The following is a 26705-nucleotide window of genomic DNA, read 5'->3' as shown; positions in this document are numbered from 1 at the left end:
GGGTGGCGAGATATCTGTACTCTCACCAAAGCAGCAATGTGTGAATTCAGAGCAATTGAAGAGAGGGTCTAAGTCAGAAGGTGAGATGTCTTTGGAATTAATTCCAGGGCTAAAATTTAAAGATGGAAAATTAGTAGAGTTCAATTTTGAGTTACAGTTTGAAGGTATGAAACCATGTGAACTAACTCCAGAATCAAATATCCAAGGTTTAAAACCTAAAGAGTTTAAACCTGAACCACAGTTGCAAAGCATAGTATCTCCTGAGTTGATCCCAGGACCTCAGCTGCACCAAGTGAAACCCTCAGCATCAGCTTCAGAGCCACAACTCTGTGTAAAAACTGTTGAGTTAAAGCAAGAGCAACTGCTTGAAAGTATGAAATGTATTCAGTGGATACCGGGACCTAAGTTCCAAGCTGTGAAATCTGTAGATTTAAATCTTGGGTCACGATCTCAAGGTGCTAAATCCGGAGGGTTGAAATCTTCAGTACAGTTAAGAGATGTGAAGTCATCTGAATTGACTTTCGGGACAAAAACTCAAGGTGCAACGTATGCAGATTTCAACCGTGGGCCACAGTTGCAGAATGTGAAAACTCCTGAGTTGTTCCCAGGACCACAGCTGCAAAAAGGGAAGACTTTGGCATCAACCTCAGAGCCACAGCTTCAAGATATAAAAACTATGGAGTTTAAACAAAAGCCACAGCTAGAAAGTATGAGATGTGTTCAGTGGATACCAGGACCTGAATTCCAAGCTGTGAAGTCTGTAGAGTTAAATCTTGGATTACAGTCTCAAGGTGTCAAGTCTGTAGAGTTGAAACCTTTAATACAGTTAAGAGATACAAAGTCATCTGCATTGACTCCAAGGCCAAAGCTCCAAGATACGCCATCTTTAGCATCACTCCAGGAACATCAGCCTCAAGGTTTCGATTTGAAACCTTTTCTACAGGTTAGAAGTATGAAATCATGTGACCTGACATCAAGATCAAAGCTCTGTGGTATAAAATCTATGACACTGAAATCTAGGCTTTCCTTGCATGATAAGAAATCTACTAAATTGACTGCAGGACCAAAGCTTCAAGAAGTGAAACCCTTACAGTCATCCCCAGGAACACAACCTCAAGGTGTCAAGTCTCTAGTGCTTACACAAGAGCCACAGCTTCCTGAGGTGAAATCTGGGGTATTAAGCCAAGGGTCACAATTACAAAGTGATAAAACTATAGAGTTGAACTCTCCACTACACTTGAAAAGTAGGAAGTCATCTGAATTGACTCTTCAGACAAAACTTCAAGGTGTGAAATCTGAGAATTTCAACTCTGGGTTACAGTGGCAAGGTCTAAAATCTTCTAAGTTGTCACCTGGGATAGAGTCCCATGATATGACATTTACTGAATTAAATCCAAGTTCACAATTGGAAGGTACAACATTTTCTAAACTGACTGTAGGGACAGAAATTCAAGGTTCCAAATCTACAGATTTCAACCATGGACCGTTGTTACAAGGTGTGAATTCTTCTGAAGGGACCTCAAAGACAAAACTTCAAAATGTAAAACGTAAAGAAAGCAGCCCCAGTCCCCAGGTGCAAGTTGTGAAATCTTCTGACCTGATCCTGGGATCAAAGCTTCAAAATGTGAAATTGGTGTTCAACCCTGAGCCACAATTTCAAGGAGTGAATTGTTCTAAGTTACTCTCAGAAACAAAGTTTCAAGATGTGGAATCTGCAAAGTTCAAACCTGGGTCACAGTTGAGTGGTGTGAAATCTTCTGAATTGATACTAGGGACAAAGCTTCAAAAAGTGGAATCAGTGGATTTCAAGCCAGGCCCACAGTTTCAAGATACGAAGTCTTCTAGGTTGATCATGGGTGTAAAGCTTCCAGATGTAAAATCTACGAATTCCAGGTCTGGGCCACAGTTGCAGGATGTGAAATCTCGAGTGATCACAAGGGAAAAGCTTCAAGGAGTGAAATCTGTAGAATTGAAACCTAGTTCAAAGTTACAAGGTGAGAAATCTTCTGATATGACCCTGGGGAGGAAGTTTTCAGGTGTGAAATCCAGCCCAAAGTTACAAGATATGCAATGTTCAGAGCTGATTATGGGTATAAAGCTTCGAGATATAAAATCTACAGGGTCCAATTCTAGATCACACTTTCAAGGTATGAAATCTTCTGAAATGATCCCAGAGTCAAAGCTTCAAGAAGTGAAATCCTTTGGGTTCAACCATGGTCCAAAGCTACAAGGTGGGAAATCTGATTTAACCCAGAAGAGGAAGCTTCAAGGAGTGAAATCTGTGGAGTTCAACCCTAGACCACAGAGACGAGGTGAGAAATCTGATTTGACGCTACAGTGGAGGCTTCAAGATTTGAAATCTGTTGAGTTAAAACCTGTTCCACAGCTACAAGGTGTGACATCTTCTGAGTTAACACCAGAAACAAAGCTTCAAAGTGGAGGATCTGTGGAATTCATCACCAGGCCCACGTGGCAAGATACGAAATCTCTTGAATTGAATCTAGGTACAAAGGTACAAGATGTGAAATCTTTGGGGTTCAAGTCAGCCCTACAGTTACAAAATAGGAAATTGTCTATGTTGACACCAGGGGCACACTTTCAAGGTATGAAATCTGTGGAATTCAACCCTGGGGCAAAGTTGCAAGGTGCAAAATCTCCTGAGTCCATAAAGCTTCAAATAGTGAAAACTACAGAAGTCAATCATGACCCAGAATTTCGGGTTGCAAACCCCTCTGAGTTAGCCTTGGAATCAAAGATTCACAGTGTGGTATCTTCTGAGTTCAGTGCTGGGAAGCAGTGGCAAGAAGAGAAATCATATAAGTTGAACCCACGGCCAGAGCTTCAAAGTGTAAAATTTATGGTATACAATCCTGGACCACATTTGCAACATAGAAAATCTTCAGAATTATGCAAAGGGACACAGATTCAAGATGTGAAATCTATGGAATTCAATCCTGAGCAACAGTTGCAAGATGTGAAATCTTCTGAGCTGTGCCAGGGAACAAGTGTTCAAGGTATGCAGTCTTTCCAGTTCAATCCTGGGCCACAGTTACAAGTGATAAAATCTGAGTTGTGCAAAGACATGAAGCTTCCATATGAGCAATTTCCGGAATTCAATCATGAGCCTAAATTACAAGGTGGGAAATGCTCTGAGTTGAACCCAGGGCCACAGCTTCAGTGTATAAATGTTATGGCATTCAACACGGGGCCTCAATTGAAAGGTGTAAAATCTTTTGAGTTGAATCCTGGGCCAGAGCTTCAAGCTATAAAACCTAAGTTGTTCTGCCTTGGGCCACATTTGCAAGGTATGAATTCGTCTGCATTTATTTCAAAACCGAACCTTCAGTGTGTAAATGCTGTTGGATGCAGCCCTGAGTCACACTTGCAAGTTGTAAACTCTTCTGAATTAACTTCAGTTTCAAAACTTCAAAGTAGGAAGTCTTCTGAGTTGAATTCAGGGACAGAGTTTCCAAGGAAGACATCTGTAGTGGTCAACCCTGGGATACATTTGCAAGATTTGAAATCTGAACTGATTCCAGGGCCAAAGTTTCTAGGTGTAGCACCTATGGGATGCAACCCTGGGCCACAGATGAACTGTATAAATCCTTCTGAGTTGAATCCAGAGCCAAAATTACAATGTGTAAATTCTATGGGGTGCAAACTGGGGCCACCTTTGCAAAGTGTACCATCTTTTGAGTTGACTTCAGGGACAAAATGTCAAGGTATGGGATCTGAGGTGAATCCAGGGACCAAGAGTCACAGTGAGACATCTGTGGTGTTCAACCCTGAACCACATTTGCAATGTTTGAAATCTGAATTGATTCCCGGGCCAAAGTTTCTAGGTGTAGCACCTATGGGATGCAAACCTGGGCCACAGACGAACTGTGTAAATTCTTCTGAGTTGAATCCAGAGGCAAAATTACAATGTGTAAACGCTGTGGAGTGCAAATTTGAGCCACCTTTGCAAGATATACAATCTTTTGGGTTGACTTCAGAGATAAAATGTCAAGGTATGGGATCTTTTGATTTGAATCTGGGGTCAGAATTTCAAGGTATAAAATCTGCTTTGTTCAACCCTGTGCAACATTCACAAAATATGAAATGTGAATTGACTCCAGGGACAAAGTTTCCAGGTGTAATGTCACAGGAGTTCAACTGTGGCCCACAGCTGCAAGGTGTGAATTCTTCTGATTTGAATTCAGGGTCAGAATTTCAGTGCATGAATTCTGTAAAGTTTAATCCAGGGCCACAGATGCAAAGCACAAAACCCTCTGAATTGAATCCTGGGTTAGAATCTGAAGGTACAAAATCTATTCTGTTCAACCCTGGACAATATTTGCAAGGTATAAAATCTTCTGAGTTAATACCAGGGGCAAAGTTTCCAGAAATCCAGTTTTGGGAGAATCACTGTGGGTCACAGCAACAAGTTGTGCAGTCAGTGTTCACTGTAGGCTCTCCATTAAATGGTATGAAATCTGTCTTATTTTTACCAGAGCCATTGCTTGAAGATGTAAAATCTATGAAGATAAGCAAAGAGCCATTGCTTTGTGGTGCAAATTCTGTGAAATGGATTTCAGGCTCTGAGCTGCAGGACTTGAAATGTGAGATGTTTGCACGAGAGCCATGTTTTAAAATAATGAAATCTGTGGATTTAAATTCAGGGCCACATCCTCAAGGTATGAATTCTGAGGAGTTGCCCTCACACCTCAGGCAGAATAATGTGAGATCCGTGGTGTTTTCACCACATTTTCAAGATGTGAAATCTTTGAAGTCAAACCCATTGCCACAGCCTCAAAGTGCTAATTCTTTAGGGTTGTCATCATGCCTCAGGTCACCATGTGTTAATTCTGAGGTCTTTGCACCAGAGTCATGTTTTCAAGATGTCAAATCCGTAGAGTTGACACCAGGGTCCCAACAGCAAGGTATGAATTGCCAAGAGTTGACTTCAGGATGGCAAGGTATGAAATCAGTGGTGTTGGCACCAGAGCCAGTTAAGAAGTTCATACCAGGACCGATGTTGGCTAGTGTTAAATTTTCAAGTTTGTCTCCAGAATCACAGCAACGAGGTGAGAAATCTTTGGAGTTTACTCCAGAACCAAAGTTGCAAAGTATAAAACATGTGAAATTGTCTTCAGCATCTCTGCAACAAGACATAAAACCTGTAGAGTTACCACCAGGGTCACTGCTTCCAAGAACAAAATCTGAGGAGCTAACTCCAAAAAGAAGGTATCCAATCACAAACTCCTCTGAGATAATCCCTAGGCCAGAGCATCAGTTTGTAGAACATGTGGAGATGATCCCAACGCCAATGCATCAGGTCCCTAAATCTGTGAGTTTGATTTCAATGCCAATTTATCACATCACAGAATCTTCAGCAATGGCACAAAGGTTGGCACACCAAGGCAAAGAAACCATAGAAGAATCTGTAGGGTTGACCCCAAAGCCAACAAGTAAAGCCATGGAATCTTCAGGAATGCCTCTAGGGCTAGATCTCCAAGTACCAGAATCTGTTGATGTGACTCCAGTGCTAAGAAATCGAGGCTCTAAATCCTTAGAATTAACCCTAAAGGAAAGCTACCAAATCCCAAAAACTCTGGAGTTGCTCCCTCAGTCACAGACTCAAGTTAAGGATTTGGAGGAATTACATACAAGGCTACTGCAGCAAGCTGTAGGATCTGAAGAGATGACCCCAGAGCCCAAGCATCACACTACAGAAACTATGGGCTTGACCTCCAAGGCAAGGCCAAAAAGGAAGGAATTCCTTGGAATGACCCCAAAGCCAATACGTAAAACCACTAGATATGCAGAGAGATTTCCAAGGCCCTATCCTCAGGCACTAGAATTTGTGGAGGTGATCTCTGAGAAAAGGCTGCAAAGGGAAGACTCTGAAGCATTGATTACACAGTCATTACATCATGTCCCAGGGTCTTCAGAGATGACACCAGGACTAGGATATCAAGTTCCTGAATCTATGGGTTTCACTTCTAAGCAACGGCTTCAAAGGGAGGAATCTTTAGAGTTGCCCCCAAAGCCGACAGATCAAGTTGCAGGATGTGCAGAATCTGTAAAGCTCATACCCGAGACATGGCAGCAAGGGGATGGATCAGTGGGATTATCATTGTCACAGAATCAAAGGATGAAATATTCAGAGATAGGTCCAGGACTACAAGGTCGAATTACAGAATATATGAGGATTAGTCCAAAGCCACCAGATCAGGTCACAGAATCTACAAAGACACAGCTTCACGTTGCTCAAGGGGTAACCCCGGTAGTTCCCCAAAAAGTTATTGACTATGTGAAAGTGACTTCTGGGCCACCACCTCAAGTTGTGAAATCTGTGGCATTAACACCAGGGCCAATCTCTCAAATGGTAGACTGTCTTGAGTTGACTCCAAAACTGCAAGATGTGAGATCTTCTGAGTTTACCTCAGGGCTATGGTTGCAAAATGTGAAATCTAAGAAATTAGCCACAGAGCCAACACACCAAATTTTGGAAACAATGAAGTTGACAGGGTTTCAAATCGTAAAGACTGTGTTAATCCCATGGCCACCACTTCAAATTGTAAAATCTGAGGAATTAGCACCAGGACCAATTCCTCAGGTTGTAGAACCAATAGGAGTAGCCTTAGGGTCAGCGATTGAAGCACTGGATTGTTTGGATTTATTCCCGAGGCCACAGCTTCAAGAAATGGTAGAACCTGTAGAATTAACTCCAAGGCCAAATACTAAAGTGAAATCTGCAGAATTACTCTCACAGCCAACATCTCCATTTGAGAAACCTACAATGTTCACTCGTGAACAAGGGCTTCAGGCCATGAAATCAGTAGGGACAAAAATAGGGTCTTCTCAAATCAGGGAATCTGAGGATTTGAATCTAGGACAGGTATATCAGATTAGGGAATCTGAGGATTTTACATCAAGAGAGGAGTTACAAATAGATAATTATATCTCTAGATTTCTGCACAACTCTTCAAACTCGCTTATCTCAAGCTCTGCCGAAACATCTGAATTAGGAAGCCTTTGGGATTTTGAGCTGCCGGAAGTATCAAGGACTTTGGATGTAAAAAACCTTGGGACAGATATTTTGGAGCCTGAAGAGTCCTTTATAGACTCTACTATGATACGGTCTTCAACCCTTACCTTGTCCCTTCATAATCAATCGTCTGATAAAATAACTAACATTGTAGAAACCCCACATTTTGAGATCCCAGGAGTGGGTGTCATATCTAAGGAGAGGACTAATAAGAAGCAGGTGGAAGAGCTAGAGAACTTACTCCACGACCTATCCCAACATCCACCACAAAGCTGGAGATCACCATCTAGGACGTTTCAGTCAGGATCGGGAACTCAAAGAGGCCTTACCTGGTCTGTCCTGGGGAGACAACAGAATGTCTGGGAGAATCACTCCTGGAGACAGCGACTACCTAGAAAATATCTCTCCAATATGCTAACGCTGGGGAATGTGTTGGGAGCCACTATGAAAAGGAAGCTCTATTCTCGAACATCTTTAACAGAGAGAGCCACTGCAGATGTCTGTCAGTCTATTCAGAATTTATTTGGGGTTCCAGCTGAACTGATGAAATTTTCCCAGAGTTTGCTAGAGAAGGGTCGAGGTACTATCTCTCAGCCTTCAGTGGTCAAAAACTACATTCAAAGACATACTTCATGTCATGATCATGAGCAAAGAATGGCCTTAAAGATGTGGACACGTGGTTCCATGTCCTCTATAGTACAGCAATACTCTGGGACTAGAATGAGAATAAAGAAAGTGAATTCAAGGCTCAATGATGTATCCAAGGAAGTCATTCAGCCCATTCCTGCTTCATGTACAGGGGGCCAGCCTCCTGCCCCAGTAAAGTTAGAGTCCTCCTTCGATATAGTTTTCACTAGGAAAGATTCTGTTCCAGTGGAAGAGAGTGAGAACTCACAGAGTAATTCACAGACAAGGATTTTTGAATCCCAACACTCTCTCAAGCCAAGTTTTCTTCCCCAGGCCAAAACTGACTTCTCAGAACAGTTCCAGCTGTTACAAGATCTGCAGCTAAAAATAGCAGCAAAACTGTTAAGGAGTCAAATACCCCCAAATGTTCCTCCACCTCTAACTTCAGGTCTGGTTTTAAAATACCCTATCTGCCTACAGTGTGGCCGATGTGCAGGATTTAGTTGCTGTCATAAATTACAGGGCACTCTTGGGCCTTACCTTCTTATTTATCCACAGCTCCACCTTGTAAGCACTCCTAAAGGCCATGGAGAGATTAGGTTGCATCTTGGCTTTAGGCTGCGAACTGGGAAAAGACCCCAAGTTTCAAAGTATCACAGAAGAGACAGACCCATCACACCAAGGAGTCGTATGTCACCATCACTAAGGAAAGCTAATGTCTACACTCGAGCTTCCAAGAGTCCTACTTCTACGATAGATTTCCAGTCTGGATCTTCCCAGGCTCCTGCTTCTCCTGTACAAGTGCACATCAGGCGAAGGCCGTATAGGAGCCCTGACCTAGTAGGAAAGACAGAAATTAGAGACCCTGGGCAATATGAATTTACTCAAGTTCACTCTTTACCAGATAGTGACTCTGAAGATGTTCAGGATGAAAAATGGGCTAACAGGAGAACCCAAAAGACCCATGATTCAAAATATCCAATGAAAGGAACCAAGGGAGGCAGAACACAAAACGCAGAGTTCTACACAAATGGTAGAGCCATGACACAGAGTCCTTCTAGGGAATTACCAGTCCAGTTTAGAAGGAAGAGGAATGGAGCATCTCAGGCAATGACTGCCTCGTTAAAAAGACAACCTAAGAAATCCTCCCAACCCAAATTCATTCAACTGCTTTTTCAAGGCCTAAGGCAAGCATTCCAGATGGCACACAGAATTATGGCTTTTGTTGGGCAGAAGCCTGAGGACAGATCAAGGCCAGACCATTTGTGGTCAAGCAAAAACCAGCATCCAAAACGAAAAGCCAGAGACTATTACTTATCAAGAGATATCAAAAGTGACGGGATGCCAGTTGTCAAGCTAAAGCCAACAGACCTAACCACTAAGCAGGAGAGCACATTAAGGGAAGAAACAGAGCAACTCAGATCAGTTCAACAACCAAAATGGGATAGCTCTTTCAAACCCAGACATACCCAACTGCCCAAGCGCATAGTTTCCCAAAGAAGTACCACTTTCAAAACCACTTCAAGCAGACAGTCTATGGGTGTTGTTCAAAATGACAGTAGCAGCAGAGCTAAGAAAAACTTTGGCAGAAGTGAAATCTCCATCCAGGAGTCCAAGAACTCCAAATCGGGAACCAGAGTTCAGGACCGAGGGAGAATTCTACAAGATTCACTTAAGAGAAACTCACACAGTCACCTTAAAGAGAAACTGACACCCAAGAAACGAAACCACAAAAGCTTCTTAAGGCAGAGAACCCCATGTAATTCCTCTGAAAGGAGCCATGGTAGTCCCTCTCAGAGGAGCCATCACAGTCTCTCTCAAAGGGGCCACCAAAGTCCCTCTGAGAGGAGATGTCGTAGCCCTTCTGAGAGGAGCCATCGAAGTCCTTCTCAGAGGAGCCATCGCAGTCTCTCTGGAAGGAGCCGTCAAAGTCCCTCTGAGAGGAGCCACCGAAGTCCTTCTCAGAGGAGCCATCGCAGTCTCTCCGGAAGGAGCCGTCAAAGTCCCTCTGAGAGGAGCCACCGAAGTCCTTCTCAGAGGAGCCATCGCAGTATCTCCAGAAGGAGCCATCAAAGTCCCTCTGAGAGGAGCCACCGAAGTCCTTCTCAGAGGAGCCATCACGGTCTCTCTGGAAGGAGCCATCAAAGTCCCTCTGAGAGGAGCCACCGAAGTCCTTCTCAGAGGAGCCATCGCAGTATCTCCAGAAGGAGCCGTCAAAGTCCCTCTGAGAGGAGCCACCGAAGTCCTTCTCAGAGGAGCCATCACGGTCTCTCTGGAAGGAGCCATCAAAGTCCCTCTGAGAGGAGCCACCGAAGTCCTTCTCAGAGGAGCCATCACAGTATCTCCGGAAGGAGCCATCAAAGTCCCTCTGAGAGGAGCCACCGAAGTCCTTCTCAGAGAAGCCATCGCAGTCTCTCTGGAAGGAGCCATCAAAGTCCCTCTGAGAGGAGCCACCGAAGTCCTTCTCAGAGAAGCCATCGCAGTCTCTCTGGAAGGAGCCATCAAAGTCCCTCTGAGAGGAGCCACCGAAGTCCTTCTCAGAGGAGCCATCACAGTATCTCCAGAAGGAGCCACCAAAGTCCCTCTCAGAGGAGTCATTGCAGTATCTCCAGAAGGAGCCATCAGAGTCCCTCTGAGAGGATCCATCGAAGTCCTTCTCAGAGGAGCCATCTCGGTCTCTCTGGAAGGAGCCATTGGAGTCCCTCTGAGAGGAGCCACCAAAGTTCTTCTCAGAGGAGCCATCACAGTATCTCCAGAAGGAGCCACCAAGGTCCTTCTCAGAGGAGTCATTGCAGTATCTCCAGAAGGAGCCATCAGAGTCCCTCTGAGAGGATCCATCGAAGTCCTTCTCAGAGGAGCCATCGCGGTCTCTCTGGAAGGAGACATCAGAGTCCCTCTGAGAGGAGATGTCGCAGTCCCTCTGAGAGGAGACATCACAGTCCTTCTCAGAAGAGCCATCGCAGTCTCTCTGAAAGGAGCAATCAAAGTCCTTCTCAGAGGAGCCATCATAGTGTCTCCAAAAGGAGCTGCCAGAGTCCCTCTGAGAGGAGATGTCGCAGTCCTTCTGAGAGGAGATGTCGCAGTCCCTTTCAGAAAATTCATCACAGTCCCTTAGGGAGGAGAGGACACAGCCCTTTTGGGAGAAGACAGCACAGACCCCCTGTGAGGGGTGGTCGCGGTTCCTCAGAGAGAACTCACTGCAGTTTCTCTGAGAGGAGCAGACACAGTCACTTGGACAGAGCAAACACAGTCATTTTAAGAGGGGTCAACACAGTTGGTCTGAGAAAACCCATCACAGTCCCCCTAAGGAGAGACTCAAGCGCAGCTACCCTAGGGAGAGGCTCAGACATAGTGTGTCTAAAGATTTCAAGGGCTACTCAAACACACAAAATACCAAAGCTGGGCAAGTTTAGAGTCCTGAAGCTAACAGATGAGAAGAGATCCGCCCCCCTTATTCACTGACTGGCTCAAGTCTTCACCAAGCTGCCCTTTCCTGGCTTCTTTCCTGCTAAGCCACTGCCTCCAATACCTGCGCCCTCAGCAAAGAGCGTCTCTGCCACTCTTCCTGGGGGAGGGAGGGCGGGAATGGGTCTGTAATATCTCTAAGATAAATAAAGGGGCAATAATTGATCTCCATCCAGAAACACCACTCGTCGTGCTGGGTGGGGAATGGAGGGTGGAGGGATATTTGGTGTCGCGCAAAAGGATGGAACGACAGGAAGGGGTTCTGAGGCCGTGTTGAGGTCCAAACCCCACCTACAGCCTCCTGGGGCGGGGTCTCAGAGGAGGGAGGCACGTCATGTGACTCACTCCAGCCGCAGCCCCCTCGGAAGCCGCCAGGCGGAAGTAGACGTTCAGATCTGGACTCGGCGGCGCCGACTCCACATCCGGGAGAGGAGAGGAGAGCGGAAGTGGCGTTGGTCTGGCCGGAGCCCTTGGGTGGATTTGTTAGGCGTGGAGAGGGAGTGATGTCTTCCAGGCTCGGTGCAGTACCCGCCGTGAGTTTCTCGGTTTGACCGTTATGTTTTAGGGGTAGCGCTGTCGAGCCCGCAACACGCGGTCCCTCGCTTTTGTGCCATGCTCAGAGTTGGTTTTATCAGAGCCCATCGTAGGCCCCACCCTTCTAGGTCAGATCTACCTGTCTCCCTTTTTCCCCCCAGTTACCGCTGACTGTTCCCACCTCCTTGGACTCAGTTCTTCGCTAGATTGCCATTAGTTTCTATTTCTTTTATATCCCCAGTACCTCCCATATCCGTTGTCCTCTCTTTTCGCCTCCCTTTTAGAGCCTCTATCTGGGACGGGGCTTTGAGAATGGGGAAGATGAAGGCTATGGTGTTGTCACCTGCCTTGGCTGGGTAGGAAGACAGGACGACACGCTTTTCCAAAAAAGTCTTGCTTTCTTCCGTTGGAGGTAGTTGCCCCGGGAGAGCTTCATTTCTTCTGGGCACAGGGGGATTCGTCTTTTTGTGGTCAAGGTTCAGCGGTCCCTAGCATTCACTCATGTGCTTGCGATTTGCTAGACTCCGGAACCCACATCCTTTAAGCACCAGAGGAGCACGAAGATCGTGGGAGCTAAGAAGTAAGTGAGATTTTCTGGGGTCCATTTATAATTGTGTCGCCAGCGCTGTCCAATGGAACTTTTGTGATGATGAAAATGTTCTGTATTCCCGCTGTAAAGGACCGTAGCCACGTATGGCTTTTGAGCACTTGAAATGTGGCCAGTGTGATTGAGGAACTGAATTTTAAATTGTATTTGATCTTAACTTAAATAGCCACCTATAGTTAGTGCCTACCTTGATTGGACAGTGCGGGTCTAAACCTAATGTAGGGGAGAAGAACCTAGCTTGCAAAGAAAAGCACGAATTATATTAAAAATGGAAGGTATGACCTCGTGTAGCCTCGCATATCCTCAGACATCAAGTATGTACTCATGAATACATTGATGAACATGGGAAGGATTGATAAAAATGCCTGGAAGAAATCCTTTTCTTTTCAGACTGCTTGGCTTTAAGACTGGTTTATTACTTTGTAGACCGAATGTGCTAACCTTTTTCATATTTGTTATTACAAAATAGATTCTTATTAACTAGATATTCACTGAAAGGGTTAATTCATTCAGATAACATTTACTAAATATCTGGTATGTGCCAGCTCTGTAGTAGGTTAGATATACAGGCAAGAAAAACACAGAACTAATAATCCAGAAGGGAAGATAGGCAAGTACATCAACATGATACAGTGTAATTAAATATTTTTAAACAGGAATTTAATATAGCATTTAGGGAGGGGGAGTGATAGTTCAGAAGGGAAGAGTTGCCAGAGCAAATCACTTCTAAACAGACTTGAAAATCAAGAAATAATGCAGTTAGCATAAGGAAAAGGTATTTTTCATAGAGACAGAATGTGAACAGGTGAAAGCATTTAATGGAATAATAAGTGGGTAATTGCTAAGAGATATAAAGAATAATAGGTCCTCATCTATTAATCTGAGTCAGAATCATTGGAGTTAGGGTATAGGAATCCTTATTTTTAACTGACTTTATAGGAGATTGTGAAGTTTGAGAACCATTGGGGAGAAGTGAGACTAGAAGAGACTACAGGATGAAACCCTGGAGAATGTCAGCATTTAAGGATTGGGTAGAATGAAGGGAGGCTGCAAAAGAAACTGAGATGAACCAAAATAATTTTCTAATGAAATCTAAGTAGTTGCACCTAGAGAGTGAACTACGGTCTTGTAAAAATTTTTGGTAGATCGGAGAGGAGTCCAAAATAGGTTAAACTTTTCTTCCTTGTGATTAGAAGCTGAGACTGAAAAGTAATGCCACAGACAACAAATTATAAAGTCACTACAATTATGATCATACTGTTTGAACTTTTTCTTGCCATAGTTATGGTAAGGGAAGTTTGAGATTAATTGGAGTTTTTGCAAGTAACCAAATACCCTCATTGGACAAGTATTGTAAAATACTTGATAATTGGTTTTGGTGAGTCCTCTAAAAATAAAAGAGGCCTAGAGGGAGGGGTTCTCTAACCACATTGACTTAATTCCCAAGATGCTAATCATGCTGATCATGTGCTTGTACTTATTCGTGAGACGGGATATGCGTCTGAGTCCTACACTGACCGTAAAGAAATTCCTATGAGGACAGTTTACTAAGAGGAGTCACATGGGACTTGACTCTTAATGGCTTGTTGATACTTTCAAGTCTTCCTGGTAGAGATTGGTCCCATTGTTTTGGAGGGTGGGTTTTGGCGCAGAGGACTGCCAATTCTTATTAAAAAAATTTTTTTTAATACTTTTATTGAGGTATCATTGAAGTACAAGGTACCATACATTTACATATTACATACCCACAGTTTACATATTTAAAGTAGACAGTATGATCAACGTTGACATTTGTAAATAACCATAACACTGTCAGCACAATCAAGATAACATTTCCATTTCTCCCAGAAGTTTTTGTGTAATCCGTTCCTTCCTCTGCTCCTGTTCTGGACACCACCGACCTTTTTCTGTCACCGTACAGTGGTTTGCATGTATAAATGCAAATCATATAGTATGTTTTTTATATAAATGAAATTTTTTTTTTTTTTTTTTATAAGAAGGTTTTTTTTTTTTTTTTCAACGTTTATTTATTTTTGGGACAGAGAGAGATAGAGCATGAACGGGGGAGGGGCAGAGAGAGAGGGAGACACAGAATCAGAAACAGGCTCCAGGCTCTGAGCCATCAGCCCAGAGCCTGATGCGGGGCTCGAACTCACGGACCGCAAGATCGTGACCTGGCTGAAGTCGGACGCTTAACCGACTGCGCCACCCAGGCGCCCCTATAAATGAAATTTTATATAAGTTATTTTATATAAATGAAATCATATAGTATGTTTTCTTTTTGCATGATTTCTTTCACTCAATATAATAATTTTTGACTGAAAATTAGTTTTTATTGCTGAATAGAATTCCATTATGGATATACCATGATTTGTTTAGCTATCTACCTTGATAGACATTTGGCTAATTTTATTTTGGGGGTATTAAAGCTGCTGTGAACATCCACATACAAGTCTCTGTGTGGAAAAATGTTTTTTCTCTCTTGATCAATGCCTACGATGGTATTTATTTACTAAGATATACCATTTTAGGTTGGTTGGGCCATATGTCAGGATTATGTTTACCTTTTTAAGAAATTACCTGTTTTCCAAATTGGTGGTATTATTTTATATACCAGCAGTATATGGGAATAAGCCTTAAATTTTGGCCAATTTTATGGGTGTAGAGTGGTGTTTCATTGTGATTTTGATTTGCATTTTCCTGATGAATAATGATGTAGAACATCTGTTCATGTGCTTATTAGCCATTCATGTATCTTCTGCAAAGTGCCTGTTCGTATCTTTTGCCCATTTAAAAAGTTGAGTTGTTTGTCTTACTATGGAATTGTAGTATTTTTAAAAATTCTGTTCTGAGTACAGTTCCTTTATCTGATAGATGTATCTTGAATATTTCCTTCCAGTCTCTGGTTTGCATTTCATTTTTTAATTGTGTCTTTTGAAGACCAAAAATTATAAATTTATCATTAAAAATGATTAAAATGTTATTATTTTTTCCCTTATCCTTCCTGCTTTTTGTATTCTGTTGAGGAAACTTTGCCATCCCTAATTGCAAAGATTTTCTCCTTTGTTTTTTCTAGAAGTTTTCTAGGTTTTACATTTAGGTCTGTGATACATTTAGAGCTAATTTTTTGTGCATGGTGTGTCATAAGAATCAATGTTAATTTCTTTTTATTATTTATACTGTTGTTAATACTTCCCTTTCCCTATTCAGTTACATTGGCACCTTTGTCAGAAATTATTTGAATATATATATGTGTGGGTCTGTTTCTGGACTCCTTATTCTGTTCCACTGATGTATGTATCTATCTTTTTGCCAATACTAAACTGTCTTGTAGGATTAGAGTAAATCTTGAAATCAGATAGGAGAAGTCATCTAACTTTATTGTTCTTTTTTAAAATTTTTTTTAGCTATTCTAGGTTCTTTGTCTTTTTATACAAATTCTAGAATCAGTTTATCAGTTTCTATAAAAAGAAGCATGCTAAAGTATTGATTGGTATTATATGGAATCAGTAGACCAATTGGGGAGAGTTGCCATTTTAACAATACTGAGATTTCTGATTTATGAACATGGTATATTTTTCTGTTTATTTAGATCTTTAACTTCTCTCACCAACATGATGTAGTTTTCATTATAAAATCTTGGTTATCTTTTGTTAGATTTGTTCTTAGGTATTTTATGTGTTTTTCATGTTATTATAAATGATACTATTTTTATAAGTTCATTTCTAGTTTGTTGTTGCTGGTATCTAAGAATACGATTGATTTTATGTGTTAACCTTGTGTCCTGACACTTGCTTAATTCATTTTTAGTTCTAGTAGTTTTTCTATTTTTTGAGATTTTCTTTGTAAACAAACATATAATCTGCAAAAAGGGGCAGTTTTCTTTTCTCCTTTTTTGATCTTTATGCCTCCTCCTCCCCTTTAAAAAGGTTAAAAGGGTGCCTAGGTGTCTCAGTCGATTAAGTGTCCAGCTGGTGATTTCTGCTCACGTCATGATCTCAGAGGTTCCAGATATTGAGCCCTGAGTTGGGCTCTGTGCTGATAGCAAGGAGCCTGCCTGGGATCCTCTCTCTCACTCTCTCTCTGCTCCCCCCCCCCCATAAACAAATAAACTTAAAAAATAAAAAATATATATATAAAGGAAAAAACCTTATTGCAGTGGTATTCAACAGTGGAATCAACCATTCTGGGTCTAGGGGTTTCTTTTTGGGAAATTCTAATGATAAATTAAATTTCTTTAATAGATCTAGAGCTTTTTAGAATTCCAGTTTCATGTTATGTCAGGCTCGATGCAGGGCTCAACCTCACAAACCGAGATCATGACCTGAGCCAAAATCAAGAGTTGGGTGCTTAACTGACTGAGCGACCCAGGTGCCCCAACAATCTGACTTTAATTGGAGTGTTGAGACCATAAACATTTATTTATTTATTTATCCATCTATTTACTTATTTTTAAAGTTTATTTATTTATTTATTTATTTATTTATTTATTTGAGCAATCTCTACACCCAATGGTTAGAACTCATGACCCGAAAATCAAGAGTTGCATGCTCTTCTGACTGAGCCAGCCAGGTGTCCTGACCATAAACATTTAAATTAATTATTGATATGGTTAGATTTAGGTTTGTTATTTTATTATTTGTTCTCTGTACCCTATTTTTTTGTTCCTTTATACATTATTTTGTTTTTAATTTTTTTTTTAGTCTTTATTTATTTTTGAGAGAGAGAGACAGAGAGACAGAGAGACAGAGGGCAAGCAGGAGAGGAACAGAGAGAGAAGGAGACACAGAATCTGAAGCAGGCTCCAGGCTCTGAGCTGTCAGCACAGAGCCCAATGCGGGGCTTGAACTCACAAAGTGTGAGATCATGACCTGAACCGAAGTCAGACGCTTAACCGACTGAGCCACCCAGGCACCCCTATACCTTATTTTGGATTATTTAAATATTTACTGTCTGATTTTAGTTTATATATTTAATTTTTGCTGTTTTCTTTCTTTTTTCTCTTTCTTTCTCTTGTGTGTAGTACTTGCTTTAGGATTTACAGTATACATATCTGTCGTTTCATAGGCTACTTAGAGTTTGCGTACTACCACCTTGCTTAAATGTAAACGCCTTACAACCATGTAAATTCCTTAACCCGGTCTGCTGACCATTAAGTTATAGCTGTCATATGTATTACATCTACCTATGTTGAAAACCTTGCCAGATAATGTTAAAGTTTTGTTTTAAAGAGGGTTTTTGGTTTTTTTTTTTTTTTAAATATGTTTACCCATTTCTTTTGTTCTTTCTTCATTCTTAAAAACCTAGCTTTCTGGTATCATTTTCCTTCAGCTAGAATAATCTCCTTTAGCATTTCTCATAGAGCAGGTCTGCTGACAACAAATTTTCTTTTCTTTTTTTTTTTTCATCTGAAGAAGTATGCCTAAAGGATATTTTCATGGAATACAGAATTTCAGATTGAGAAATTTTTCTCTCAAGATTTTATTTTTTTTTATTTAAAAAAATTTTTTTTAACATTTATTTATTTTTGAGACAGAGAGTGGCAGAGTATGAATGGGGGAGGGTCAGAGAGAGAGGGAGACACAGAATCTGAAACAGGCTCCAGGCTCTGAGCTGTCAGCACAGAGCCCGATGCAGGGCTCGAACTCACGGACCGCGAGATCATGACCTGAGCCGAAGTCGGACACTTAACCCTGAGCCACCCTGGGGCCCCAAGATTTTAAAGATGTTACACTGTTTTCTGTTCTCTTTGGTTTCTTTTTTTTTTTTTTTAAGTTAAAAGAAAATCTTTTTAATGTTTATTTATTTTTGGGAGAGAGCGCACTAGCAGGGGAGAGGCAGAGGGAGTGGGGGACAGAGTATCAGAAGCAGGCTTTGTGCTGACAAGCAGAGAGCCTGATGCAGGGCTTGAACTCACAAACCATGAAATCATGACCTGAGCTGAAGTTGGACACTTAACCAACTGAGCCACTCAGGCGTGCCTGTTCTCTTTGGTTTCTATTCAAAGTTTTGTGGTCATTCAAATCATTGATGTATATATATACACACACATACATATGTATACATATGTACATATGCATATACAGAAATATAATGTTATTTTTTTAAATTGCTTTCTAGATTTTTTTTTAACATTCGTTTTTGAAATTTTTCATTAAGATGTATCTGGGTGTATTTTTCTTCGAGTTTATTTTCTCGAGTGTTTGTTGAGCTCCTAGGATCTGTAAATTAATGTCTCATTAATTTTGGGTGATTTTCCACCATTATTTTTTTCAAATGTATTTTCATGCCACAGACTTTTTTCCTTTCCTTTTGGGATTATGGCTACACTTAAGTTAGACATTTTGATGTTGACCCACAGGTTGTTGGGGCTCTGCTGAGTGTTTTTCAGTCTTTTTTCTCTTTGTTCTTCAGATCGGTTAATTTCTATTGATCTGTCTTCAAGTTCACAGGCTCTTTCCTTTTTCATCTCCATCCTGTTATTGAGCCCATTCTGTTTTTATTTCAAATACTGTATTTTTAGTTCTAAAATTTCAGTTCTTTTTTTTTTTTTTTTTTTGGTTTCTGTTTTCTGCTGATAATTCCTATCTTTTCCTTCACTTCAAGTGTGTTTTCCTTTATTTCATGAAACATAGTTATAATAGCGTCTTTAAATCTTTGGTAGTTCTAACTTCTGGATCATCTTGGGGTGACATTTGTTTGTTATCTGTTCCTTTCAGAATTATTCACATTTTACTGGTTCTTTGTATATTGCATAATTTTGGAATTTATTCCTAATATTGTGAATGTTATTTGTATAGACTTTGGGTCCTTTTAGAATCTTCTGGGAGATCATTGCTGTTTTGTTTTATTTAAAATTTTTTTTTTAATGTTTATTTTTGAGAGAGAGACAGAATACTAGCAGGGGAGGGACAAAGAGAAAAGGAGACAGAATCCAAAGCAGGCTCCAGGCTCTGAGCTATTAGCACAGAACCCGATGCAGGGCTTGAACTTATGAACTGTGAGATCATGACCTGAGCTGAAGTCAGACACCCGACTAACTGAGTCACCCAGGTGCCCCATCATTGCTGTTTTTATTTTAGCAAGTAACCTGTTTACTGTTCAGACCATAAGTTCTGTCTTGTCTTCTGAGGGTATTGGTTCAATCTTAGTTCCATTATTAAAAAAAAAAAAATTTTTTTAATGTTTAATTTTGAGGGAGGGGAGGGGCAGAGAGAGAGAGACACACAAGAATATGAAGCAGGCTCCAGGCTCTGAGCTGTTGGCGCAGAGCCTGATGCAGGGCTCAAACTTAAGAACCGTGAAATCATGACCTAAGCTGAAGTTGGACACTCAACCAACTGAGCCACCCAGGTGCCCCTTAGTTCCACTCTTCTAAGTCTCTGCTATGATAGTTGAAGTCTGTTTTGAATAGTTTAGTGGTTTGTTGGAGACTTTTTCAGGTGTTTCAAGTCTTGATTCATTTCTCCAAGCTTTTGCTACATTGGATTGGGTCTGTCTTTCACTAGTAGCTCAGGGGTTAGTCTGAGGCTTGTGCAATTTGTTAAAATTTGAAGCCTTTGCTAAACTGGCTTGGGTCTGCTCCACACATACATGGCTCAGATTAAGCTGTGATTTGTATGAATTCAGACAGAATTATGCGATTACCTTCTTTGCATGTCTCTTCTTCACAGCTCTCTCACACCTTCTGGTCTATAGAGACCCCTTTTCCTAGTTTCTCTGGTCAGAAAGATAGAGTTTTTGTTGGAATGTAGGCCGCCCATGCTACTCTACAAATGGGCCCACCCTTATTGCAGAGCCACATGTGAGGGAAAACAAAAAAAAAAAGGGGGGGGGAACACATCCCATGGGAGTCACTTCTCCCAGTTTTGACTTCTCTCCACAATCCACCTGCTTTGTTTTCTTTTCAGAATCTAGGATTTTTAGTTGTAATAAGCAGGAGGGATGGGCTGTAGAGGGCTTATGCACCATGGCTGAATCAAGACTTTGCTGTATTAAATTTGTAATTTTGGATCTCATGTGCAGAGAAGTGAAAATCATTCTTCCCTGCTCAGAGTATACTGACATCATCAGTCCCTATTATTTTTTGTTTTACCTGTTTCCATTTCCATCTCCTTCCAGAGACAACCATGTTAGCAAGTGTGACATTTGTCCTTAAATATTTATGAATCTTTGTAAAATAGCTAGTGCTGTTTACACGTATATTTGTTTTTAATTTACGAAATTGACATTAGTCTTGTTCTGTTTCTTCTGTCATTCAACAGTATGCTTTTTGGTTATGTTCATGTCTCTATGTGTAGAAATGGTTTATTGCTTCTAACAACTACATAGTATTCCATAGTAGACATGTATCACATTTTACTTACATATTTCTTATGAATGGTCACCTAGGGGCACCTGGGTGGCTTAGTAGGTTAAGTGGCCAACTCTTGATTTTGGCTGAGGTCATGATCTCACAGTTCACGAGATTGAGCCCCACATCGGTCTCTGTGCTGACGGCATGCCTGCTTGGGATTCTTTCTCTCCCCCTCTCTCTCAGGACCGCTTTTGTGCCTATGTTCACACTCTCTCTTTCGAAATAAATAAGTAAACTTTTAAAGTATTATATTGAATCTGCCAATTTACGTCTACTACAAAACCTTAGTTCAAGTCCTTATCATCTCTTATCTATTCTATTACAATAAACTGCTACCTCTTCTCCCTTTATTCACTTTTCCTCCATGGGTCATCTAATGTATAGCATCCAGAGTGATCTTTCTGAACCATAAACCTAACACATGCCTCACACAGATCTTTAGCTGGAGAAGGATGTCTCAGAGGTTCTCGGACCACACTTTTTTTTTTTTTTCCAACGTTTATTTATTTTTGGGACAGAGAGAGACAGAGCATGAACGGGGGAGGGGCAGAGAGAGAGGGAGACACAGAATCGGAAACAGGCTCCAGGCTCTGAGCCATCAGCCCAGAGCCTGACGTGGGGCTCGAACTCACGGACCGCGAGATTGTGACCTGGCTGAAGTCGAACACTTAACCGACTGCGCCACCCAGGCGCCCCCGGACCACACTTTTGAGAACTGCTGCTCCTCTGTGCATTCTGAGCCTCCTAGAAGATAACTTTGTAATTACTCAGTCATGTTTGTTAACTACATAGTGACTGGTCTTAAATTTGGGAATTTGGATCCAGCTGTGTATCAGACTTGTCTGGCCAGCTTACCTCAGACAAGACAGCACCCTTCCTTTAACTGTGGGAACTAAGAATCATATTGCCTAAATAAGACAGGACAGCCCTGACACCAGGTTTAGGGAGGAGGCTAAGGGAGAGGGAAGAGGGAGCAGACTAGAGCCCTACAAACTGTTTTTTTCCTTCTTTATTCTCAGGGGTACTGTTTAGTTACTGTCCCTCTCTCAGAGAAATAGAGGTGCCTGGTTACAGATCCATGGGATCTTCTGAAGGGTCGTAGAACAGCCTATTACTTTGACTACTTTCTTTTCTTGGATCAATCTAGGAAAGAATGCCTACTTGGACTGCAGAGTGAGCACTAATGTGTACTGCTTTCTCTTATCACAATAAAGTATAATAATAATTTTATATGTTGCCTTTGTTCAACCATTGTAATTGTTAGATTACAACCTAATCCTGTTTTTATTATCAGGCTTCTTAGGTTTTGCATCGGTTACCAACTTCTTATGATATAAAATAATTAATAGGAACTTTACTCTTGTGGTATATATATTTGTGTCATATTAATAGCAGGACCCAGTGCTCCATAAAGGATAATAGTTTCCAGTACACTATTCCTCACGATGACTCCTTAAGCGGCTCGTCGTCTGCTTCTTCATGTGAGCCAGTGAGTGATTTTCCAGCATCCTTCCGAAAGTCTACCTACTGGATGAAGATGAGAAGGGTCAAGGCAGCTGCTGCTTCGCGTGTTGAAGGTACCAGTATCTCTGCTTTATTTCAAAGACAGAGCATTCTCTAGGTAGCTGTTGTAAATGGTTCTTAAAGTATTAAGCATCACCTATGTTTCTCACATCTGTGTTAGGCTGTCACACACTGTTAAGCTTTGTGAACTGTCCTTTTATTTTATTTTTTTAGTTTTTTTTTTTTTTTTTTTTTAATTTACATCCAAATTAGTTAGTATATAGTGCAACACTGATTTCAGGAGTAGATTCCTTAGTGTCCCTTATCCATTTAGCCCATCCCCCCTCCCACCACCCCTCCAGTAACCCTCAGTTTGTTCTCCATATTTATGAGTCTCTTCTGTTTTGTCCCTCTCCCTGTTTTTATATTATTTTTGTTTCCCTTCCCTTATGTTCATCTGTCTCTTAAAGTCCTCATATGAGTGAAGTCATATGATTTTTGTCTTTCTCTGACTAATTTCACTTAGCATAACACCCTCCAGTTCCATCCATGTAGTTGCAAATGGCAAGATTTCATTCTTTTTGATTGCCGAGTAAAACTCCATTGTATATATATACCACATCTTCTTTATCCATTCATCCATCGATGGACATTTGGGCTCTTTCCATACTTAGGCTATTGTTGATAGTGCTGCTATAAACATGGGGGTGCATGTGTCCCTTCGAAACAGCACACCTGTATCCCGTGGATAAATGCCTAGTAGTGCAATTGCTGGGTCGTAGGGTAGTTCTATTTTTAGTTTTGTGAGGAACCTCCATACTGTTTTCCAGAGTGGCTGCGCCAGCTTGCATTCCCAACTGTCCTTTTATTTTAGAGTGAAATTCTTACTCCTCTAGGTTATACGGGTATCAGCCTTTCCTCTTCAAATGATTTGAACTTCTTTCCCATTATACCAATTTCATCCTCTGTTGACGTTTAGAGGCCTTTATTATTCATGGGGAACAATTGATCAGTTGGGATGGAGAACAGTAAAAAAATGAAATGGGGAGGTCGAATGAGTTAGTGACGTTTTACCAACTTCCCTAAAACTGTCACAGACACTTCTGTGGGGCTTGTGTTTGCTGATGATCTGTCCTGTGATGACCTTGTGAGTGGTTTTTTTTTTTTTTTTTTTGGTGAGTGATATTTTGAAGGCTGGCCAGTATGTTCACTTGTAAGCCATACTGAAGGTTTTGTTTGTTTGTTTTTGTGTGGTATTTCAGGGTCAGGTGGAGTATCAACCAAAGGAAAAAGGAAACCCAGGCAGGAAGAAGATGAAGACTATCGAGAATTTCCTCAGAAGAAGCATAAGCTTTATGGTGAGGGAGTAACTTTGCTAATTCTTTTCCCTTGGGTACCTTGGCTTTATTCTTCAGGGGTAAAAGGGAGAGAGACCTGAGGTTTTGGCCCTTGGAGCACTGCTGAACCCTTTGATTTTTTGGCGAGGAATGGCTTTCATCCTACCTGACTTTTTTGTTTTTTTCCTGTCATAACTTTTTTTTTTTTCACATTTGCTCATTTTTGAGAGACAGAGAGAGACAGAGCACAAGTGGGGGAGGGGCAGAGAGAGAAGGAGACATAGAATCCGAAGCAGGCTCCAGGCTCCGAGCTATCAGCACAGAGCCCAATGTGGGGCTCGAACCCACGAACTGCGAGATCATGACCTGAGCCGAAGTCGGATGCTTAACTGGCTGAGCCACCCAGGCGCCCCTATTATTTTTATTTTATTTTTTTTAAATATGGAATGCTTATATGTGCTGCCGAAGCGAGCACTTTTTAAAAAAATTTTTTTTTTACATTTATTCATTTTTGAGAGACAGAGATAGAGCACAAATGGGGCAGGGGCAGAGAGAGAGGGACCCTGTCATAACTTAAGGGAGACGGTTGGTTGAGGGAGTGGGACATAGGGTGTTGAGAAGAGATGGGAGGAAATTTTGATAGTAACAGATTGGATAGCAAAGGTGATATGTTGGGCTTCAAGTTTCTGTCTTGTGTCAGGGAGGAAGCAACGGCCTAAAACTCAACCTAATCCTAAATCCCAGGCTCGTCGTATTCGGAAGGAACCACCAGCTTACGCAGCAGGTATGTTTTCTGTTGGAAGCTTTGGGGTATCAAGGTCTTGCACTCTGTTTTTTTTTTGTTGTTGTTGGTCAAGGAGTGATGTTATAAAGAGTTTCTTTAAGGAGGCAGTTATTAAGGGTATGGGTTTGGAGGCCAGTCAGACCCGCCTTTAAGTTTTGGCTCTTAACTCATTTTCTGGTCTGCCTTCATCTAGTTAACTTCTGCAGGCTTCAGTTACCTTGTCTCTAAATAGGGATAATGAAGGTAGTCAGAATTTTCATGGAGACTAAATGGGGATAAAAACATTTAAGAACATCTCAGACACACAGGAAACAGGAAATTGGCTGTTATATATCTAAGTATCCCATTATTATATGCTGCTGTGAAAATGTTGCCCCATTGTTGGTTATACCTCAGTAAAGCTAGAAAAAAAAATGTTGCCCAGTTCTTTAAGCTGCTGGGCTTTTGAATGGTTCTCAGATGGTTTTTGTCGTGGAGGACTGAGTAGGAGTATCAGAAACTCCTCATTGTCTGAAAAAAAATTACTTCTAGAAAGAGTCTTTTCCCCAGGAAGGAAAAAAAATGATACTTTTACTAAATTCCAGGAATACGTTTTCTGTTTCTAGAGAATTCTGCAAATTATGAAGTGTTTCTTTCTCTGCTTTGTAGGCAGTTTGGAGGAACAATGGTACCTAGAAATTGTGGATAAAGGCAGTGTCTCCTGTCCTACCTGCCAGGCGGTGGGGAGGAAGACCATAGAGGGCTTAAAGAAACACATGGAGACCTGCAAACAGGTTAGAGATTTTGTGGCGTTTCATAAGGGTTATGACCTTTTCCCATACCTCAGACAACTATCGCTGTGTCAGTGTGCTGATTACTGTGGAGAAGCAGCAGCATTGTGTTACAAGGAAAACAGAGGCTTTAGAGTCTGACAGACTTGGGTTTGAATCTTCATTTAGCCACTTGTTGTGTCATTTAGCTTTTTATGTGTGAACCTTGGTTTTCTCATTTATATTACAAATTATACAAATAATTTTATGTAGTCCCTGAGGGGATAAGAAAGAATACATGCTGAGTGCCCACCCCGTTACTCGGCAAATGTTGGCACTCAGTAAATGGTAATTCTTACTCCTTTAAAAATGAGTTACTTTTACTTCTTTACCCTTGAGGATGTGACACTGAGGTTGTGGGGTTTTGAGATTCTTTGGGTTTGGAAATAAAGGAGACACAGACGAGAGCATCCGGGTAGGACTTTGTTACATTCTGTTTCTCTGTTGAACAACTTGACACTGAGCAGTATTTCTTCCTGTAGGAAATGTTTACTTGTCATCATTGTGGGAAACAACTTCGTTCACTGGCAGGGATGAAGTATCACGTGATGGCAAATCATAATAGCTTGGTAAGAGTATCTTCTGTCCTGTATGAGCCTGTGTGTGTTTGGATGTCTTTACTTAGATGAGTGCGGATAACCCAGTGGAGGTGTCTAAGGCTCTGGGGCTTTATAGGGGTGTGAGTAAGAATACCTTTTTGATAGAAGTCATGCACATGAAACCTTTGCGGTGGGTATTTGTGTGTTTAGGTTAGCCCCAAAGGTTCGTCTCCTGGAAGATAGAGGCTCTCAGCTCTTATTTGCATTACATTTGCTTCCTTGTCTGTCTAGGAGAAGATGGAGAAAGCCAGGAGTCAGATAACTAAGCTTCATGGGCATCGGCTTAGGTGCTAGTCCAGTCCTTGATTCTCCTATGATACAATTTTTTTCTGTATCTGTCTTTTCCATGAATCATCTGCTTGTTTGCTTGTCTTGCTTTCTAGCCCATTTTGAAGGCTGGAGATGAAATAGACGAACCAAGTGAGAGAGAACGGCTCCGAACAGTTTTAAAGAGACTGGGAAAGCTCAGGTGCATGCGCGAGGTAAGAGCCCAGGGACAGTGTCTCCTTCTGCCTGGAGTCTTGAATCAATGTCTTTCTGTTATTTTGTTCCATTTCTTCTCTCTTGTAGACCTGGTTCTGTGTCATCTTACAGCGTAAGAGTGGCTCCTGCTTTTCCAGCTGTTTTGAATTCATTAGTAGCTCTTTATTTTCTTTCTCATCTCCACAAACTTATTTCCCCCCTCTTTCCCTTTGTTCAAAGGAGTTTCTTTACCATCCTTTTTTAGTGTGATGAAAAGGATCTTAGTATTCTCACCGTGAGGAGCTTTGCCATTGCTGGGTGTATGATACTGGGGTGGAGTCGAGTCACAGACCAGAGAAGAAGCTCTGCCACAGGGGAGACACACGGATCCAGTTTACTGAATGCCAACTAAACTGATTGACTGTCACGGTTGGTGGTGGACAGGACAGGCGTTCGGCCAGGCACAAGGGCCAAGGAAAGGTTGTGCCAACGGGAAGTGTTGGAGAGGGTCTAGTGATACCAGAGGATCTATTTACGTGAGGTGGTGGTTGAATGCTTTGTGGCTGTTGAGAAATTGAGAAATCATGTC

The 26705-nt window shown here is 41.5% G+C and overlaps 2 protein-coding genes across 3 annotated transcripts in view; both read left to right on the top strand.

Moving 5' to 3' along the window:
- The window catches only part of CUNH2orf16 (chromosome unknown C2orf16 homolog), a 36179-nt gene extending 25106 nt beyond the window's left edge, over positions 1-11073 (top strand). The window contains 6 exon segments of the mRNA XM_047069219.1: positions 2-1565; positions 1815-3053; positions 3219-3358; positions 3479-4175; positions 4677-10566; positions 10950-11073. Coding sequence (XP_046925175.1) covers positions 2-1565; positions 1815-3053; positions 3219-3358; positions 3479-4175; positions 4677-10566; positions 10950-11073 — 9654 coding nt within the window.
- Positions 11074-11542: 469 nt separating this feature from the next.
- The window catches only part of ZNF512 (zinc finger protein 512), a 34568-nt gene continuing 19405 nt past the window's right edge, over positions 11543-26705 (top strand). Inside the window, exons 1-8 of one of the 2 annotated variants that reach the window (XM_047068817.1) lie at positions 11543-11658; positions 12181-12239; positions 22018-22199; positions 23388-23483; positions 24163-24246; positions 24895-25019; positions 25538-25624; positions 26038-26136. In XM_047068817.1, the coding sequence (XP_046924773.1) occupies positions 11629-11658; positions 12181-12239; positions 22018-22199; positions 23388-23483; positions 24163-24246; positions 24895-25019; positions 25538-25624; positions 26038-26136 (762 nt within the window). In that variant the 5' untranslated portion in view covers positions 11543-11628. Of the gene's footprint in view, positions 11659-12180; positions 12240-22014; positions 22200-23387; positions 23484-24162; positions 24247-24894; positions 25020-25537; positions 25625-26037; positions 26137-26705 lie in introns of both variants that reach the window. The other variant, XM_047068816.1, reaches the window with a different exon arrangement.

Source organism: Lynx rufus, unplaced genomic scaffold (genome assembly GCF_022079265.1).
Source record: "Lynx rufus isolate CCGP_SWC_20201006 ecotype Redwood Valley unplaced genomic scaffold, mLynRuf1.p SCAF_8, whole genome shotgun sequence".
Classification (NCBI taxonomy): Eukaryota; Metazoa; Chordata; class Mammalia; order Carnivora; family Felidae; genus Lynx; species Lynx rufus.
Note: the sequence above shows the minus strand (reverse complement) of the source record. Positions and strands in the feature narration are given on the sequence as shown.